This window comes from Lygodium microphyllum, chromosome 19 (genome assembly GCF_053477565.2).
Source record: "Lygodium microphyllum isolate KBCC chromosome 19, Lygodium_microphyllum_v1.1.10, whole genome shotgun sequence".
In the NCBI taxonomy this organism is placed as follows: domain Eukaryota; kingdom Viridiplantae; phylum Streptophyta; class Polypodiopsida; order Schizaeales; family Lygodiaceae; genus Lygodium; species Lygodium microphyllum.
The window spans coordinates 99,624,118-99,644,826 of record NC_141153.1 but is presented as its reverse complement, the minus strand read 5'-3'; the positions used below and the strand labels follow the sequence as shown (position 1 = coordinate 99,644,826).

At 42.3% G+C, this 20,709-nt stretch overlaps 1 protein-coding gene across 4 annotated transcripts in view; it reads left to right on the top strand.

Annotated features, from left to right (window-relative positions):
- The window catches only part of LOC148020197 (uncharacterized), a 98,310-nt gene that overhangs the window by 10,410 nt on the left and 67,191 nt on the right, over nucleotides 1-20,709 (top strand). For 3 of the 4 annotated variants that reach the window (XM_087700919.1, XM_087700918.1, XM_087700917.1), the window contains exons 2-3: nucleotides 8,489-8,629; nucleotides 8,727-8,819. The exons of the other annotated variant lie outside the window; for it this stretch is intronic. In XM_087700919.1, coding sequence (XP_087557045.1) covers nucleotides 8,489-8,629; nucleotides 8,727-8,819 — 234 coding nt within the window. The remainder of the gene's footprint in view (nucleotides 1-8,488; nucleotides 8,630-8,726; nucleotides 8,820-20,709) is intronic. 4 annotated transcript variants of the gene reach the window in all.

Sequence of the window (20,709 nt, the reverse complement as noted above, 5' to 3'; positions counted from 1 at the left end):
TCCCACCCCAAAGCAGTTAGAGCATCAGACAAAGGTTGCGTGTTGGCTGCCCAGTGGCCTACTAAGACTACAGAGGTGATGGTTATCTTACCAATGGAGCCCAAATGATCACCCCAGAGAGGCTAGGGCATCGGACAAAGGGTGCATGTTGGTTGACGAGTGGCCATCCAAGTCCTAAAATGACGGATGGAATCAACTATGGATTTTTTTTTTTGAAGGGTTTTGTAGTTTTGATAGATTTAACATTAAGTGAGGGTTTCAAATCAATTTTCGTCCTATTGAGTATCCGCGTTCCAAAATGGAGTGTGATAAGGGATGGTCAGAGACCCAAGACCTTCACAAAACAAGCATACTATCCCTACCATTACTGGGTGTTGGTGAAGAAAGAAAATGACTAAGGTGTGGGTGATACAAATATAGCAAAGATATGAAGCAAGCAAGACAAGTAAAGCAAGCAAGCAAGCTAGGAAGAACTGCCTTGGAGATTGCTACGTGCAATGCTACGAACATGGTGGATCAAGAGTCGACTACTCCAAAAGACCGAAAAGGGATAAATGTGCATAGATGCATGTTTACATGAACAGAATGCCATGGAATGCAAAGGGAGATGTAAGATGTCATTCTCACACAAAATGCAATGCAATGGTACCACTTGGATAGTATCCTCACAGGGGAATTATTCATTTGCCCGTGTCCTTTTACAATCATGTCATCTTGAAAGTGCAGATGAAGTTACAAATGTCCATAAGTACAATACAAAAGAATAAATGAATGAATGAATGTCTAAAAACTGTAAGCATCATCACTGTTACTATCAAGAGAAGTAGTTCTTCCCTCTCAAACTAGACAGAAAAGCAAGAGGGAAGCATCCTCTTTCCGTCAATCTAAAGAAGTAGGGGAGGGTGTACCCAAGCTGATACTGGGTAGAAGGTATTAAAGAATTGGCCAGTTCATCACTTTGATCAAAATGTCTGCAAAATTATCTGATGAAGGCACAAACTCTAGGCGAATAGTGCCTAGCTCAACCTACTCTTTGGAAAAGTATAAGTGGACTTCTACATGCGGCGTCCGTGGTGTGATGATCGGATTGCCCGTAAGGGCAATGGCACTCTGGTTGTCGCAGTAGACAACGGTGGGAGAGTCACAAGGGAAGTGAAGCGCCGCCAGTAAGCTCCTCAAGTAGATGGCCTCGGTGGTGCCATCGAAGAGAGCCCTATACTCAGCCTCGATCGTGGAAGCTACCACCATCTCTTGCTTACGGCTTGGCCAAGAAATGGGAGCCGTGCCCAAGTGAAGAGGTAGCTGCCATGGGAAATCCAGAAATTGTTTTGTATACGTTCTTCATCATGAAAATCATCCATACCAATAGGAGAAGGGGAATCATTATTAACAGAATTTGAAATGGTAGATATACTTGGCACCAGAGAGAATAAGTATGAAGGCAATGGAGTGCACTCTATGCCAGTTTCCACTTGCGGATGGCCAGTCCTAAGTGGAGATTCTACCCTTCTTGCATGGTCAGTAGATTGGTGCACCGAATCTAAGGGTGAAAGTCAGACTTACCTTCTATCTTTTGTTGGGCCCTATGCATCAAAATGAGATCATACTTAGTTGCAGTAATCTCGTAAGGTCGTGGAACTCCACGGTAGTCCTAGCCATGTCGGGAGCTTATGAAGCAAGCTCTGAGGCCCACTCCAACTCGTTCCTTGATGGATTTAGCTCGCATGTGAGAAGTGGTGTGGAAGTAGTGTTTGAAGTCATTTGCCCTTTTGTTGTTCTTGATTCTTGTGTAGAGTTTTCAAATCAAGGCCTAGGTTTCTCTCAGAGAACTCGGCTTTGATACCGTGTGAAGATAGAAGAACATAGTTTGGGTTAGGGTAACTCAGAGACAATGAATACAAAGAATGAATGAAGTGATATGACTACTGAATATACAATGCTCATGTAGCAAACACACTATGCAGTGAATGCATATTGAACCTCGAACTCTTGTATCTCAAGGATCAAGGCAGGGGTTACGAGCTGGAGAGTGTGTTGTACTCCAAATGGATCCCGAATCGCAGCAAGGCAGCCTCGGAGTGTCAAACAATAGTAAACACAGCTTGTGTGTGGCTGGACTTGATGTAGATGGCAGTCTAGAGAGAGACTGTGCTGTAAACGCAGATTGAGGAGAGAAAATCTGCAAATGCAGGCTGAGATGATGATGGCAACGGGTGGAGGAGAGAGAAAATTGCAAAACGCATCACGGAGGAGAGAGAAAACAGTAGTGACAGCTGAGAGGAGAGAGAAAACTGGCAAGGCGGCAGCTGGGGCTTGCAAACACAGTAGTATGCTGATGTGGGAGGCTATACGATAGTTGGATGGGTGGACAGCAGCAGTCGCCTGGCTGGAAACAGTAGCAAAATGATGGAGGGTTGGAAACAGGTGCCAGATGAGTGAAGACTGCAATGGACCGCTTGGACTGTGATGTCCTTCGCGAACGAGGTGTGGACAGCAAATTGAAAACACTGAAACCTGCAAAAACGAGATTAAGAAAACACTGAAACCTGCAAAAACGAGATTAAGGCTGAATGGAGGGCAGCATACCTATTTATAGAAAGTTTGAGCCTCCCAAGTGGGTTTGTGCTTATGGGATACAAACACTCTCTAGGAATACATTTCTTTTAAATAAACAAGGTTTCTTTCTTAATTAAGCATGTTTTGGGGCTATTTAAGTGAAGCTAATGCATTTTTAGCTCAACAGGGTCATAGTGATATGACTATAGAAGAGTGCTACATTCAATGCTTGGTAAGGGTTGTTAGTGTCAAGATTGTGGGAGAGAAGGAAGGAGTCTCACTTGTAGCTTTCTTGCTTGCACAATGGGGGAATACACACAAAGGTGGAGGCTGAAAATAGTTTTCCTCTTCTTAGTTGTGTAAGCCAAAAGAACTCAAGTACATAGAAATAGAAGAACCCTATATATGGGTCTCAAACCAAACTCAACTAACTAAGGTGGCATACTAACTGAGCCACGAATTAGAGTAGATAAGGATAGCTGTCATCTAGCTATTATTCATGGGCGGTGTACCAACCGCATCTGCAACTGACAAGTCGGTGACATAAATGCACAACGGTCACCCTGGCATATCACGAGTGGAGCTCGATATCTCAACACTCCCCCTCGAGCTCAATCCCAATTCTTACACATCAAGTAGGTCTCTGAACTTGTGCAGCTTCTCTACGCCCAATGCCTTCGTAAATATGTCAGCTACCTGATCCTCTGTGCTGACATAAACTAGATCAATAAGACCTAGTAAAACCCTCTCCCGCACATAGTGATAATGCACCTCAATGTGCTTTGTTCTAGCATGATAGACTGGGTTATTTGCCAAGTGTATACTACTCATATTGTCACAATAAATGACAACTGGCCCTTCTGTAGGCTGATGCATATCATAAAGTAGCTTATGCAACCAAGCTACCTCACATGCAGCCATTGCTGCGCCCCTGTACTCAGCCTCTGTGCTCGACAAGGCAACTATAGGCTGTTTCTTGCTGCTCCAAGTGACTGCAGCACTCCCAAAAGAAAACACATATCCACTGGTAGATTGTCTATCAGAAATACTACCAGCCCAATCAGCATCAGTGTATCCATACAACTGTATCTGAATCCCAGTCTCATAAAGTAGCCCATACTGCAATGTGGACTTCACATACCTGAGTATGCGTCTAGCCGCATCCAAATGCGGTTTCTTTGGAGCTTGCATAAACTGACTTACCAATCCAACAGCATAGCTCAAATCTGGCCTGGTAATAGTCATATAAATCAAACTTTCTACTATGCGTCTGTACATAGTAGGGTTTTCCAGAAGCTCACCTGCATCTGCGCTCAGCTTCACATTCTACTCCAAAGGAACTGAAATAGGCTTACAGCTTGTCATTCCATATTTGGACAGCATGTCCAATCTATACTGCCTCTGCAAGAGCTGTATCCCACTTGGTGATCTAATCATCTCAATGCCCAAGAAATAACGCAGCTCTCCCAAATCCTTCATCTCAAACTTCTGCTTCAATAGCATTTTCACATGAAGGCTATCTTCATCACTGTCACCTGTCATAATCAAATCATCAACATAAATGACAAGTAGCATAATATCTTTCTCTGTTTTTCTCACATAAAGTGAGAAATCTGCCTTGGAAATCTGAAAGCCAATAGTGACAAGATACTGTCCTATCTTGTCAGACCATGCTCTAGGTGCTTGCTTCAAGCCATACAAGGCTTTCTTCAACCTGCAAACAAACTCAGGATGAACAGCATGCACATAACCTGGTGGCTGCTCCATATAGACCTCTTCTTGCAAATCACCATGCAAGAAGACATTCTTTACATCCATCTGATATAAAGACCATCCCTTTGATGCAGCCATAGCAATGACTGCTCTTACGGTTGCCATCCTTGTGCATCCATTTCTTCATCCATGGCTTTCTCCCATTTTTCTTTTCCCATGGCTTGCTCAAAAGAAGTGGGTTCTGGTTTCTGTATCACTTTGACCATATATGCATAGTGAATGGCTGTAAATCCACCATATTTCAGCCTATCCACAGGATACCTAGCTCTGGTAGACCTGCGCAGTAGGTTCACTCCCGGGTGCTCTCAAAACATCCCTGGTCTTCCTTACTCCAGGTGTAACAATAGAAGGAATACCCAACTCATCATCAATGCTCTGTTCTGAGCCACTGGATTCACCATCCACATAAGAGTGACCTGCATTCACATCAAACATGGGCTGATCTACCTTCTCTTTTCCTTTTCGTGATACCTGCATACCACTATCTGCATTGCTTTGAGAAGATTCTCCTGATCTCAATTTACCTGTCCATGGCGAAGAATGTGAACCACTGCTAGAGGACGCTCCAGGTCCACTAATATTTTGTGACTGCTGTTGTGAATTTTGTGCAGCATTACCATTTTGTGCATCTACATCATCAATCACATTTACTGGTTTATACCAGCTACTCATCTCATCAAAAACATCTCTGCTCACTGTAAACTTACGAGTAGAAGGGTTATAGCATCTATATCATTTCTGCTGCAAAGAGTAACCAATAAAGATGCACTTCTCAGCTTTTGGATTCAACTTGGATCTCAACTCATCTGGCACATGAACCTAGGCAATGCAACAAAAAATTTTCAAATGAGAAATATCTGGTTTCCTACCAATATATCTCTCCTCTGGAGTCATCCTATATATTGCTGCAGTGGGAGTCCTGTTCATTATGTAGACTGCTGTAGCAACTGCCTCAGCCCAATAAAAATCTGATAAAAATCTGGCAGGTCTTTTTCATTGAGTATGGCACGAGATGCCTCTCCAATATGCCTGTTTTTCCTTTCTGCAATTCCATTTTGTTGTGGGGTATGACTGTATGAATATTGTTGCTTTATGTCATGCTCCTGCAGGAACCTTGCAAACTCATTTGAGAGGTACTCTCTCCCTCCATTTGACCTTAGGCATTTTATTTGCAGGCCTGTTTCTTTTTCAACCATAGCTTTAAGAGTTTTGAAATGCCCAAAAACTTCACTTTTCTTTTTCATAAAATACACCCAAACTTTTCTTGCTATAGTCATCAATAAAAGTGACAAAATAATGACAGCCTCCAAGAGATGCAGCTTTAGTAGTCCACACATCAGAGTGGATTAATTCCAATGGCTTCTTACTCTCTTGAACATGTCTAGGAAATGGTTTCCTTGCCTGTTTTCCAAACTGACAGGCTTCACATACCTTATGCATTTCTGCAACCTTGAATTTAGGCAATCCTGCAACAATATTTTGGGCCTGCATTGATTTAAGTCGCTGTACATTAACATGACCAATGCGTTTATGCCAGATATCAATATCTGCAACTACACCGGTCCCATGTGCAAACATTGCTGCACTCAATTCAGGCATGTCTGCATCCAACGTAAACATTCTGCCCTTCTTCTTTCCTTTTGCTATCAAGCGATCTTTATTTTTCATATCCTCAACAAAGCATCCATGAGGATTAAATCTGACCTGCAAGCCTTGCTCAACCATTTGACTAACAAAAACCAGATTCTTGGTGATATTCGGGACATGAAATACATCGGACATGTATTTCTTTTTCCCATCTTGCATAGACAAAGGAATTTTTCCAATTTGCACAATAGGATGTGCAGTATCATCACCAGTCTCCACAAATCCTGGTTTTTCCATTTTCCTTACATCCTCCATCCATTCTGCATGACCTGTCATGTGGTTTGATGCACCTGAGTCAACATACCATACATCGTTGCTTTCTTCTGCACTTATCACAGAATTGTTCATGTGCTGCACCATAAACAAATGCTCATTTCTGTCATTACCCTGTCTACTAGAAGATGCATAATTCCCTTGTTGCAATTTTCCATTCATGATGTCATTCTGCTTTTTATAGTAGTCTTTAGCCATATGACCCATTTTATCACAGTAGTAGCATTTAACATTACTGTTTGCATTTTGACCTCTTTGCCATCCACCACGACCTCTTTGGCTCCCCCTGCCTCTAGAGTTACCACGTCCTCCTCCATAGGACTGGTTTTCTTGAGTTTGCTGCATATTCTGATTTCTACCACGGCCTCCAGATCGGCCTCCTCTACCTCTGCCTCTACCTCTTCCAACATTTGAGTAGAAGACAGTTTCTTTTGAAGTTCCTCCTGAAGAAGATGCACCACAATTTCTCTGCTCCTCAGAAATTAGAAGAGCAATCAACTCCTCAAAATCAGGAAATCTTTCACGGACGGAAATGGATGTTCGGAACTGTGCATAATCCTTTCCTAGACCATAGAAACTAAATCATCATCTTCCACTGGCGACCCGATGGAAGCAAGTGCATCTGCAATCTTCTTCACCTTCATGTGGTAGTTATTGATGCTCATATTTTCTCTTTGCACATTGTACAACTCTTGCTTGAGTTGCATTTTCCTGGCTTGCGTATTTGTGCTATACATTTTTGACAAAGTATCCCATGTCTCCTTTGGCGTATTTGCATCTTGAATATGCACAATCATAGAGTCTGAAATGCTGATAGACAGCCAGTACATAACTTTCCTGGCTCTCTCATGCCATGCTTTAAATGCCTGCATTTGCTGTTGATTGGGAACATCAGGAAGAACTGGTTCTTCTTCATTTCCTGCAACGAATTCCCAATATCCTTTTTTCATAAGGAAATTCGTCATTCTAAACTTTCATGCTTGGAAGTTGTTCTTGTCAAGCTTTTCAGTGACAATCTGTGAAAGAGAATCAGACGCCATTACAGAACACTGTAAAAAATTCTGTCACTGCAAAGAACACAGCTTCAGCCTCACAAGGGCAAATCTGCAAAACTGACGAAAGTGGTATTTGACCACATAGTCACTTCCTAGTGACGATTTTGCATCAACAGGCAACAAGGATGATTCTGTAACTCCCAATGTCTCTGCGCACAGGCATACGATGCAATTTCTACAGTAACTTTTCACCGACCTGTAGAACAGTGGTCGCATAGCATAAAACTGGGTCTTTTCCTGAATGCGTGCAGAAAACTTCCGCCTCCAAAACAAGCCCCAAAATGGCCTCAAATAAAAAAAACAGAGCAACCAAGGGCTAAAGCCATCCCCCGCAGCATATACTGCCCTCTTGCTACACCGCGAAGGACGTCTCAATTTGAGACAATGCACTCTTGTACTTTCCGGCTGTGCTACCTGCAGAGACTTGCTCCCAAAACGGAAAAATGAAAGCAGCATTGGTCCTCTTACCAGAACACCGCGAACTTGGTTTACTTTCTTGAGCTCCTTACCACGAACAAGGCTCTGATACTATGTCAGGATTGTGGGAGAGAAGGAAGGAGTCTCACTTGTAGCTTTTTTGCTTGCACAATGGGGGAATACACACAAAGGTGGAGGCTGAAAACAGTTTTCCTCTTCTTAGTTGTGTAAGCCAAAAGAACTCAAGTACATAGAAATAGAAGAACCCTATATATGGGTCTCAAACCAAACTCAACTAACTAAGGTGGCATACTAACTGAGCCACGAACTAGAGTAGATAAGGATAGCTGTCATCTAGCTATTATTCATGGACGGTGTACCAACCGCATCTACAACTGACAAGTCGGTGACATAAATGCACAATGGTCACCCTGGCATATCATGAGTGGAGCTCGATATCTCAACAGTTAGTGCTATTTTTTGGCTATATGAGTCACCATGAGCATTGCTAAGCAAACTATTAGTAGTTGGAATGGAGGTTAACTCACTCTTGTGATGTATGAATTTGGACTACTTTGTAACTTATATATGCAATTTGTATATGAATTTTGTGTGAGGAGACTATCAATTGGACTTGAAGATTGCATTTTATCAAGTGTGATTTGTAAGTACAAGTAGTGGAAAGTTATCCTTGGATTTGGTTCCCATTCAACCTAGCAAAAGCGAAGGCGCTGACTAGCTGAGATTATTTATCTGATTTCATATAGGGGCGAGCAAAAGTTGTAGAGGATCGGAAGCACCGAGCTGCATATACACAACTGTCTGATAATGAAGAGAAGCTACAATTTTTTTCTGCCCGACAAGTTGCATGTAGAATCTTGGGTAGCAAGGGCTATGTCTGCGAACAGGTATGAATAGATTGCTTTTTGATGGTACCATCTATTCAGTAAGTAGCATGATAAACTTACAATTTTTACTTTTTTTTTTCTTGACCATGAACTGCAGTGCTGGCTCCCTTTTAATGATTGCATATGTGAAAAGATAGAACCTATGGCTTTATGGCCAGGTATTCGCTTGTGGGTATATATGCACCCAAAGGTTAGTATGTTCTCTGTGTTTCTCGTTGTTTTAATATTTTATTGTCATATTCATGCTTAAAAAACAAAGGAAGTTATTATTTTGTACCACTAGTGCACTTTTATTAGAGACTTTTGGTCCCTAGCATTGGCACGTGATGAGTGCCCTAGTTTGGTCCAAATTGATGCTGTATGGCTGTGTTTGATGGTCTCTTGGCTGCATTGTTTACTACCAATGCAATCATCTTGATGCTGCATGTGTGTCTTCTATGCCATAATACTTGAGGTTTCAAGATAATGACTCGACCTTGACTTGCATCCATTTTGGCTCTTTGGAGAGGTGCATGATTGGATGTTGGATTCATTTGGCATTGCCCTTAATCCCTTTATGGTCATTTTGGATCCTATCACATGGTCATTCTTACATGCATATTTCTTCCTAGGGAGCCATTGACTTTTGCATTTTGTGTATGGGATTAGTTTTCACACATTGTGTTTAGGATTTGTATACCCTAGAAAGTGTGAGCTTTAATTGGAGTGTTGGCTTCATAGTCACATGGAAAGGGAATGCATAGATAGAGTGAGACTCCTTTTGGAAATAGGAACGAGCATAATAGGCCCAATACATATAACTATTTCAAGACATGATTAAGAAATGATTTACATTTATAATTCCACCCATTTACACTGAAAATAGCTTTGTTACACCATGCATGTTTGTGAAATTGGAATGAGGACACTGATGCTTATGGAACGTGTTTCCATGTTCCTTAGGTCATGGAATGGAATTCTATGTGCTATGGTTGGCTTTGCATCATCTATGCAACCATTGTTGCCAAACCTAATGATCTATGTTGTGAAATTCTCTCTGTTTTTAAACGTCATGGTTGTTGAAATGGGCTTTTGAAGAATTAAAGGGCAGTAGAAATTAACACTATTGTGTCAATTTGACACTTTGAAAAAGATCAAAAAGCACTCTCTAGCACCAAAATTGCTTTGCATGTCTATGTGTGCTTGAGAGGTGCACCACCATGAGTCATCCCTCCAACCATGACGTGGAAAAATGGATCTCCACAAAAGCAATTTGGATGCCATTGATTAGAAATCTATTGTAGAGGGGGATCTTGGGCCCATGGATAGGTAGGAGTCCCATTTGGTCTCAACAAATGCTTTTTCTTTGGCCAAATCCAATATTATATCTAAGATATTTCATACATAAGCTTGATAAACAACATCATTATCTTCTTTTATAGGGGCTTTCAATGACCATGTCATGCCTTATTGTTGTTGTTGCTTGACATTTGGTGACTAATCCTAATTTTTACGTCCTATGGAGACTCGTAGTGATCCACTCTTTCTCACTTTCCAATGTGTTGAATTTTTGGTTTGGAACCAACCAATATGGATTCACTTGCTTCAAAGAGTGATGATGATCCTGACAACGGAACTATTAACAATGGACCTTTGGGAATTAACAATGTTGCTTTTATTCAAACCTTTGAGTCAAATTCAGAGCACAACACATAGATGGAGCTAAATTGCCGATGCACATTTGCATAATTCACCTAGACACCAACAATAGATTGGTCCATACCCATTGTGCCCTTGTGGTTTATTCCAAGATAGTCAAGTACATTTGATAGCTAAATACCCCGTTGGATCTTTGTGATGGATGAGCAACACAAGCCTTAAGATCTCTAATTAGGATACCTTGAAGAATGTGTGATAACCCTTCACCCTCATATGAAGAGATTCCACTTTGCCACCATTGCTCCAACAATTTAGGTAGAGAAATCTCCTAAAATCCTTCTACACTAGCAACATGCACCTACACTTTGCACGAAGTGTGAATAGCAGCCGATCTCCTCTTGGCATGAGGAATCCATTGGGCAGCTTTGTAACTCCATTTACAGCAAGATATGCTGTTGTTTTTGATATACATATTTGAAAAACAGGTTATCACAGCACTATGGGCTGAGATCCTTTTTGCTCCTCTAAGATCTCAAGCATGTTGCACTTTTTGGGTAGCTTCGTTGTGAAGAAAGCAATGTTTTCACAATCTTGTCGCAATAAATTCCTTTGTTTGTGAGAGGAACAGTGTGGGATTGCATGGGAACTTTGTAGGATAGTTGTTTAGGTGAATGCTCTACAAAATTGGGATTGGCTATTTATAGCTCCTCCCACACTTGGCTGATTATTCACAGATTCATTCTTGCAAGTTTCAACACACTCCTATGCATAGGGACTCTTATCCATTTTCTGGTGTTGACTTCCATTATCAGTCTAATCCGGTGCCCTCATTGATGCCTTGGGCTGCATGCAAGGATTGATTAGTTCTTTGTCTTCAGCATTCTTTTGGAGTTTGATGCAGATTTTCTTCTTCCATTGTCTTCTTTCATTTCAGTCTTTCTCTTCCCTTCTCTCTTCGTGTTTGTGTTTCCTCTTCCATTGCCCATTCTCACAACTCTTTCGAGCTCTCCCCTATGGTATATCTTGGGTAGCCTTCCTACCCACTCTCCAAGCAGATGTGTGTAGGTTGTCCTTGATGTTCATCATGATGTATAACTCCTCTCCTTTGTCATGCAAAAAACACGCACTCTCTCTTAGACTACATGTGAAGGTTGCCATCTAGATATCTTCTGCATGGAAGTTGGTGTGCTTGCCTAAAGTTGCAGGATTGATAGAGAAGGGATCAAATCTTCTAAAGGTGATGAGCTTACGGACCAAGCCCTATAGCTTTTTGGGGTCTTTTGCCTACCTATCAACTTGCGCCTGTCCTTCTTTGAGATTGAATCCTTCTTGTCTACCTATCAACTTGTGTTTGCCCTTCTTTGAGATTGAATCCTCCTTATCTACCTTTGGTGTTTGCTCTATGGTGTCCTTGACAACATTGTATTACTTTAAGGTGTTTTTCTCATTCTAGTCTCCATGATGATGGAAGAAAAATACTAGTGATTGAACAATGCAAACTGCACAACATGAGACAAGAGAAAGACTACAAAGAAAAGAAGAAAGATGATTACTGCAAAAGAACTTAGAAGAAGGATGATCAAGAAATGGAATCCATAGACCAAGACAAGAGATAGTATAACAGTGAGTTACCGTCTGAGTGGGCATTGGCATTGGCTCTCTCTTTTCAATAGGACATGCAAATGTCTTATTATGTTGACAATGACAATGATGGAGGGAGGCCAACCTATACATAGGTTACATCCATGAAAAAGTCTGCCGGCCCAAAAATAGTAAAGTAATCACACTGGTTGGCTAGCAATAAATGCCAATAAATAAGACAAGAATAATGCAACCCTAACTAGGAATGAAAAGAAATGTGTCTAGCCCATTGATCCACACATAGACTCATAGACGAACCGAAGAATTTGCTAATACTTCAGCTTAGATCATGGGTGATGTGGTACAATACAATATACAATGATGCAAACTCATCATAGTGCATACAACAATCACCATCAAGATGGACCATGGATACCCAAGCAGTGGATGATCAAACCACTAACAAGAGAAAATCTAACGTCCATCGTACCATTTCTTGAAAAGAGAAAGTAGTCATAGTAGCTCTCTATGTTTGTTAAGAATGCATCTCTATTAGCATGCGTGACCACCTTGTTAGCAATGCCACTGAGCATACGTGACCAAGGATTCCTCAACTTTGGCTAGATTGCCAAAATGTCCCCTCATGTGAGCTCGGGCGAGGAGCCTAAAATCAGCCTTCCTTCTTGAAGAGGGTGGTGGAATCCTGATTAAGCACTTAGTTACAACAATTAGTAAATTCACAAAATTGAAACAGACACTTTACCATAACAATCTTGGACATTGGACACCTTGTTAACCCCAAAACTGGCGCTCCTTGTGGTATTTCTTTATCTTGTATTGCAGTTGGATGGAGTACAACTAAGATTTCTCAATCTCCTCCCTTGATCCAAATGTCTTGTCATAAATGATCGGCAAGCCTTTGGGCAATTTGCCCCTTGATCTTCACGTGCAAGACTTGTACAAATTGGATTCTTGATTGGCCAAAAGCTACCTTAAATCAAATGGGATGGGGGGACATCTAAAATCTTTGGCAATTCCTTGAATTCTAGCTGCTGATTTCAGTCTTCAATGCCCCCAATTGCTGGTATGGGTCCCAAGGTGGCTACTAAACCCTAATTTTTGTTATCAATTAGGGTTTACAATAGAAATTCCTTTGCTGTCCAGCAGATTTGGCTGAGATGGCTGAGGTCTGCTGAGAATGGCTGAGCACAAGCTAGAGAAGGTGAGAGAAAGCTTTAGAGAGAAATTCTTGAGTTTCTTTATGGAAAACCCTTGAAAATGGCTGGTGTCCTGTTAGAGATTGCCCAAAATGTTGTCACTTGTTACTCGAGGAGCCTTAGACTACTATCACCCTGCATTAAATTCTGTTGCTTGTTGTTGGAGGTGCCATAAATGTTGTCGCTTGCTCCTAATGGGTCACTTGCTGTAGTCGCCAGCCTCTGGGGGTTCTCTATGGTAGGGAATTCTAATTAGTAGCTTGTTTTATCTCTCTCTCTCTCACACAACTTGAATAAATTGAATTTACCTCTCCAGCCCCCAAACAGCGTTCTCCCCCATTGCATGGGCATTTTTGCCAAGTGGTACCCTTCTAATTCCATTTTCTAGTAATTTTCAGCCATTAATTAATTATGAAAAATAATTTTAGCCCTTTTGACCCAACCAAAATTAGATGTGTCTATCTGCAATTTAATTGGCTAGGCCATTTGCTACCCCAAGTGGTCCCCAGCCTTAATTGACCCTTGGACAAGCAGTAATTAATTAATTGATACCGACTCCCTAGTGTCACCATTAACACTTTGGCCAATTAATTGTCCTAGGGCCAAACTGACACCAACTGTCACTCAAAACCTAGCCGGTATAACTTGTCACAATGTTTGTCTTTGACATCCACTACTTCCTCAGGGTCCTTGGCTTGTTACCATGAAATATTTGCTTGCACATCACATGTGCATCACAACATTGCACATTTGATCATTAAATTAATCAAATGTCTCTAGCAAAAGCAAAGCATCCGAAAATTTCATGTCCTTGTGATAGACCTCCCCCTTGAAATCCTTGTAATTGTCCTCGATTGCACTACATTGTGTTAGAAGTGGTGTAGCAATAGAAGCATAAACATGTGCTAAAATAAACTACTGAACACAAGACAAAATAAAAGAAAGAGATAACACAATACAATGAGAACTCAGATGTATGCTCGGGAAATGGAATCCATATACCAAGACATGAGACAATACAAATACAATGTGAGTCACCGGCTGTGGAGAAATTGGTACCTGCTCCCTCTCCCCAGAAACTGTCAAGTGATGAATGAGATGGTGGAGGAGGGAGCCAGACAATATATAGGACAAATAGATGCCTAAAATATGATTGGGCGACCAATATTAAATGCTGGCTGATTGGCTGCAAATAATGCCAAACCACAATAAACGATGGTAGATAAAATGCCTAAAATGGCTCTGTGCCCAGCTTGCTGAACCACAAGTCCAGACTCAACCTTGAGCTGACTAATCTGCTAACACCTTCTCTCAGATCATGGGTGATTTGATACAATACAATATACAACGATAATGTTGCATCAGAGTACACACAAAAATGTCTATCATAGTAGAACCATGGATACCCAAGTAGTGAGTGCGCAAGCCACCACCAAGGTGCCTTGGAGAGAATCTGATGTCGATGTCGATCGTACCAGCTCTGGAAGATAGAGAAGATCATAGTAGCTCTCAATGTCTATCAACAATGCTGCTAAAGTAGCACATGTGACCATCCTGTCACCAATGCCACAATGCATAAATGACCATGGATTCCTTGTCAGACCGCCAAAGTGTCTCCTCATGTGAGCTCCAGACGAAAGCCACCCACTCTCTGTCAAGTAACCAGCCCATCATGAACCTGGATGTCAATCCTAGCTCCAGGATTTGTACTTGCCAGACTTCGGTCGATGCGTCAGGGATGTCCCTCTCTGGATCCTATACATCTGTATAGAAATATAGATGAGGCGCGGTTGCCCTATCTCACCACCCTCTTACACTCCCTCTCTGGCACTAGAGAGTCGTGAGGGATGACCGTATCACCACCACTAGAAAGCAATTGAGGAAGGGGCCACTAAGCCCTTTCCACAATCGGAAGAAGAGGATCCCTTCTCTGCCTTGGACTTCGCCTTGGCTGGAGGATCGGAATCGCAATTTGAGATAGAGGATGACTCGTCGGAGGAGTCCGCATCCCGCTTCGGGATAAACCAAGCCTTCATCATTGCACTTCATGTGTAATAATCAGGTCCATGGAGCTTGCCATTAGTGGATGTGCATGGAGGAGCCATCTGGAGAGGAGTTAGAAAAGAAGTAGAGAAAAGAAGGGTTGGGGAGATAGGGAACATAGCCAAACCACGAGCATAAATTGCAAAAAGCAAGAGTTCACATATAGTATAACCCAAAATCTGATCAAAATAAGACAAAAGTTGCTGTAAGAAGTATAAAAAAAAAAAAGCAAAAACGGCCTGATAATGTAAGCCCAATCAGGAGGAGATGTAGAGGCACCAAAACGCAGGCTGAAACACATGCGTAGGCTGTATGGATGCTGACGTTAGCAAAAAACGCAAGCAAAATAGGTCGCTTGGTTGGAGCAGCAGCTGTCTGATCAGTAAGAGTGAAAACAATCCTGAAATCAGCAAGAAAACACAGCAGAAACACAAATCCTGAAATCTGATACCATGTCAGAAGTGGTGCAGCAATGGAAGCATAAACATGTGCTGAAATAAACCGCTGAACACAAGACAAAAGAAAAGAAAGAGATAACACAATACAGATGTGAACTCAGATGTATGCTCGGGAAATGGAATCGATATACCAAGACATGAGATAGTACTGATACAATGTGAGTCACCGGCTATGGAGGCACTGATCAAAGTTGGAGTTTGAGAAAGAGAATGACTTGTTGGAGGAGTTTGCATCCTACTGGCTCTTCTTGTCCTTTTTCTTTTGTGAGGCTATGAACTCCTTGTAGCCCTTCCGCAAGTGACCCTTCTTATCATAGTGATAACACTAGGCCTTCGACTTCTTTTCCCTGTCACCCCTCTTTGAAGTAGTAAAGGCCTCACTGGAACTTCCATAAGGAGATGGAAGCCTTCCCTGTAAGCACAAAGATGCCTTATGCTCAAGTAGTATCAAGGACATATGTGTAAAGCTCACAAGTGTAGATGATGTCTGCGCCCTCAAAGCGTTTGCCACTCCATCAAACTCCGTAGGAAGCATGTAAAGTATGCGGTAGTTGCCTGATGGGAGAGATGGCAGTAGCCTGTCGCCTGGCACTAGATGTTGAAAACGCAGGCTGATCAGGTGCTATGATAACACAGCAAATGGAGACCTCCAAACGGTAAGGCGGTGGTTGAAATCATGCCGCCTAGGATTGGATAGTGATGGGCTGCAGTCAATGATGGGTAGATAGTAAATGGTAGGTGGCTGATGACTGAAATCTGCACAATAGAGTGAGAAACCTGCACAAAAGGATGAGGCTGAATGGTGGGCAGCCTATCTATTTATAGATGTTGAAGGGTGTCGTGAAAATTTAGGGTTTTAGGGGACCACTGAAACTCTCTCGAACCATGCACCAAACTTGCATTTTTCATTGATTAAGCGTGTTTTAGGGCTGTTTAAAAATGCTAATCAGTTGTAAAACATGTTTTAGCTTAATACCCCCTCTCAAGCCCAAAACTGAGCCTAAAAGAGGAGGCTAGTAATTTTTACCCCAAGGCGTCCCACCCCCAAAGCAGCTAGGGCAATGGACAAAGAGTATACATTGGCTGTCTAGTGGCCTACCAAGACTATAGAGGCGATGGTTATCTTACCAAGGGAGTCCAAGTAGTCACCCTAGAGAGGATAGGGCATCGGACAAAGGATACTTGTAAAGCTGCCCAGTGGCCTACCAAGCCCTACATAGGTGGATGGAACCACATTGAACATTTTTTTGTTTTTTTTTGTGGAAAGTGAATTTTAGGGATGGTGGCTGATTAAGTAATAGTGACCTAGAAGACAGAAGTAGGGATGGTACACCCAACACATTACAAAACAGTACAAGCTTACCCAAAGGGTGATGAAGTATAATGTAAAGAAGAATGGTGGTGTAATCCATTGGTGGAAATAGCATAGGATTCGTTTAGTGGTGCTTTGTACAATGGGATACATAGTATGCTACATGCAACAGAATGCTCATGCAGCAGGTGTCACTTGGATAGTGTCCCTTGTGGTGAAATTGTTCACTCACATAAGTGCTCAAGTACAAAGATAATGAAATCATGCAATGCATAGGGGAAGGTACAACCGAGGGGGGGGGGGGGGGGGCTATGGGAGGGAAAGCTTCCATGCTTGTAGAAGAGTAAAACTCCAAGTAGATGGAACCAGGAAAGGAATGACACACATCTCGTCTCCAGCTCAAAAAGGATTGGTGTAAGTCTACATGTTAGCCCATATACTGAAATACAAAACCCTGCAAAAGAGATCAAAATCTGCAAGCATAGATGTGAGTAGTGAGATGCTGCAAAAACAAAACTGAAAAGAAAATAAAAGGAAGCAAAGCTAAGTGCAATGCAATGAGTATGTAAGTATGCAATGGAAGTCTAGAAAGAGAAAGGCTGAGTGTGTGGCCACCATCGCATACGGCAAGGTGGGGAAGTCATCCTAGAAGGTGCAGTGGATGTCCTAGAAATGGATGCGTAAAGTGCAATAGGTAAGTTACTAGCAGACCAATCAGCCAATCCTTTAGGAGTAGTGAAGGAGATAGGTTGTTGAGGCTGTTGGCATGCCACATATCCAGTAGCCGTAGGGCAGTTGGAGTAGATGGTATAGCAATGGGAGGCGTAGTCCCACTGGATTGGCCAGCCAGAGTAGGGGTAGTTGCAGTAGTATGCTGTGGTTTTCTAGGAGGAAGACCTTGGGCCTTGGTACAATACTCCTTGTCTACATGGCCCGACCTCTGACAATGTGTGCAAATCCTATTTTTCTTAGGAGTATGTTACCAAAGGGGTCGTGTTTATTTGTTTCCATCAGAGGAAGTGGTGTCACTCTTGACTTGCCTTCGTATCTTGCAAGTTTTTGCCACTAGTGGTTTTGGCAACCAACCCTCGCCCCTCTAAATGGATGTGTGTGGAGGACTTCTTGTGGACTTGATCATGCAACCTCGCATAACACAAGAATTGACACTCAAAACTCGTAGAAGGTTGGCAATCTAGATAGTGAGATAATGTGCTGGATAAAATGGAAGTATTTGTTGGGCAACTTGTTTAAGAAGAATGCGACGTGATCGTCATCTGACTTTGGAGAGCCAGTAGTGGCAAACTCGGTGAGTAACCGCCGATACTCGGCCAACTTGACTGTCAGATCATCCCCTTCCTTAATGGAAAACTCTTGAAGCTTAAAATCGAGATTGATACGTTACGTGCGATCTGGTGTTACATAGTGGTCAATGTGATGACTGCAATGCTTGGATGTGAGGGGAAAATGTTGTAACTGAGAGTGGAATTTAGGGAGCAACCCTTGCATTAACTCAACATTGATTGTGGCATTGCAGGCTCTCCATTGATGGATGTAATTAGGATGAAAATCAAGGGTCCGGCCGGCATAGGCTTGGTACCAATGACAAGGTCCCAAAGTCCTTGAGATTCTAGCACTTGTTGCATAAAAATCGGCCAAGTGATGAAACGTGTCTTATCTATGAAGGGATTCTTGGCCATTGCAACAGGAGTGATAGGGCTAGGAGATGGAGAAGGTATGTAATGGGGGTAGGGTGAACAGAGGGGAGAGGGAGGTGGAGTGGAGTACACTTGTGAAGTAATCCCAGAGTGCCTACCATGCAAATGAGAAGTGTGCACAATGGATCCAAATGTGGGCATTGACAAATTGGGGATGGGCATGGTAACCGCTTGAGAAGCCCATGGTGGAGAGATAGAAACACAGGGATCAGGGGATGGAAATCCCTGCATAGGAGTGACCCAAGGGATGTGTGATGACAGTCCATAACCAAAGGATGGATATCCTTGGTTTGAAAGGTTGTATGGGGGGTTGGTGAGTGTCTGGGGGTAGTGAGGGGGATACCTATCACAGCCGTCTCAGGGTGTAAGGATGTGGTAAAATGGGGGTATGTGGAAGGTACAATGTTAAAGGGTGGTGTTCCCCCTAACGATGTACCAAGAGGTTGAGTGAATGGAGGATAGGTAGATGGTGGGAGGGAAAATAAGGTGTTAGGAGTAGAAATGAAAGATCGAACCCCTAGTGTGCTTTAAGCGGAAGTGGAATGTAATCCAAGATTTTGAAATGAGGATATGAGTAGATCAGAATGTGGAGAAGATAGTGGTGGAATGGAAGGGAGTTGAGAAGTGTGATTTACGTGCTCAAATGAAATAGATGGTGGAGATATACCTAATGAAGGGTGTTTGCTACGAGAGTCTCCTCGATTAAAGTTAAGATATTGAAAATCATTTAGATCTTGCACAACAAAAGAAGAAACGTTTAGCTCATACAACCCAAAAGGGTTATACAAACTTGACATAAATGCTTGGCTGAGATAAAATAGATGGATCACTAGATGAGCCGAATGTCGTGGTCCCTCCAAGATGAGAGAGAGAGCCAGTCTCACCAATCGGTCCAGATGGAGTAGTAGCACTCGTCGGAGGAGTGTAAACCAAACTATATGTGATATGCAAATACTCCTAAAACTCTTCATTTATAAGATGACCAAAATGAGGAGAAGAAGATGGTAAAGGTGAAGGTGTTTCTACCTTCTACTCGAGACCATAATGCCTTCTCAGCACCCCCAATGATGGAGAAGCCTGATAGGGCACCATAGGATCGGAAGAAAAAGGTGCCTGAGACATTATGAGTCAGAATCGAGTCACATGCGAGTCTCGCACAAAGACTAGCCTTCACAATCACCGTAAGATACTCTTTAGAAGAGCACCGGCTCTGATACCATGTAGATATTCTAGGGTTTGCACTGAGAAAACACAGCATGTATGACCAAGACTTAAACAGAAACTCAGACAAAGACAAGCAAAACTGAAACCCTAAATGCAAAACACAAAATACAAAAATTCAAAACTCAAATACAGAGACAAACACAAAGAGAAGAAACTTTGAAGTGAATGAATGTTGTAAATGAATGTAAGAGTATATAAAATGCCCAAGGGCAGACCAATGCAGTGTCGGAGAGTGACATCCATCGAAGATGGATTCCAAGTGTTGTGTCGACCAGTCGGAGTGCAGAAAACACCAAGTGTTGATCATCAGAGTGCCAGGGAACTGAGGCGACAACATGAGAGGTGTTTGCTGATGTAGACGGCTTGTTGGATAACAAAGATGCAAGTACTGTAGTAGTTGCATGGTAGGAGAGATGGCAGCAGCTTGTCACCTAGCACCAAATGCTGAAAATGCAAGCTGATCAGGTGCTATGATAAGGCAGTGGATGGAGACCTCCAAACAGCAAGGTGATGGCTGAAGACATGCTGCCTAGGGCTGGATAGTGATGGGCTGTAGTCGATGATGGCTGGACAACAGATGGTAGGTGGCTGATAGCTGAAATCTACACAATAGAGTGAGAAACCAGCACAAAAGGATGAGGGTGAATGGTGGGTAGCCTGCCTATTTATAGATGTTGAAGGGTCCCCCAAAAAATTAGAGTTTTGGGGGACCATTGAAATGCTCTCGAACCGCACACCAAATTTGCATTTTTCATTAATTAAGCGTGTTTTGGGGTTGTTTAAAAATGCTAATCAGCTGTAGAACGTGTTTTAGCTCAACAAAGTATCGTTCCCATGAGATGTGTCTTTGAAAGGGAAGATGGCATATGTTGAAGTTGGTACTGTACCTATG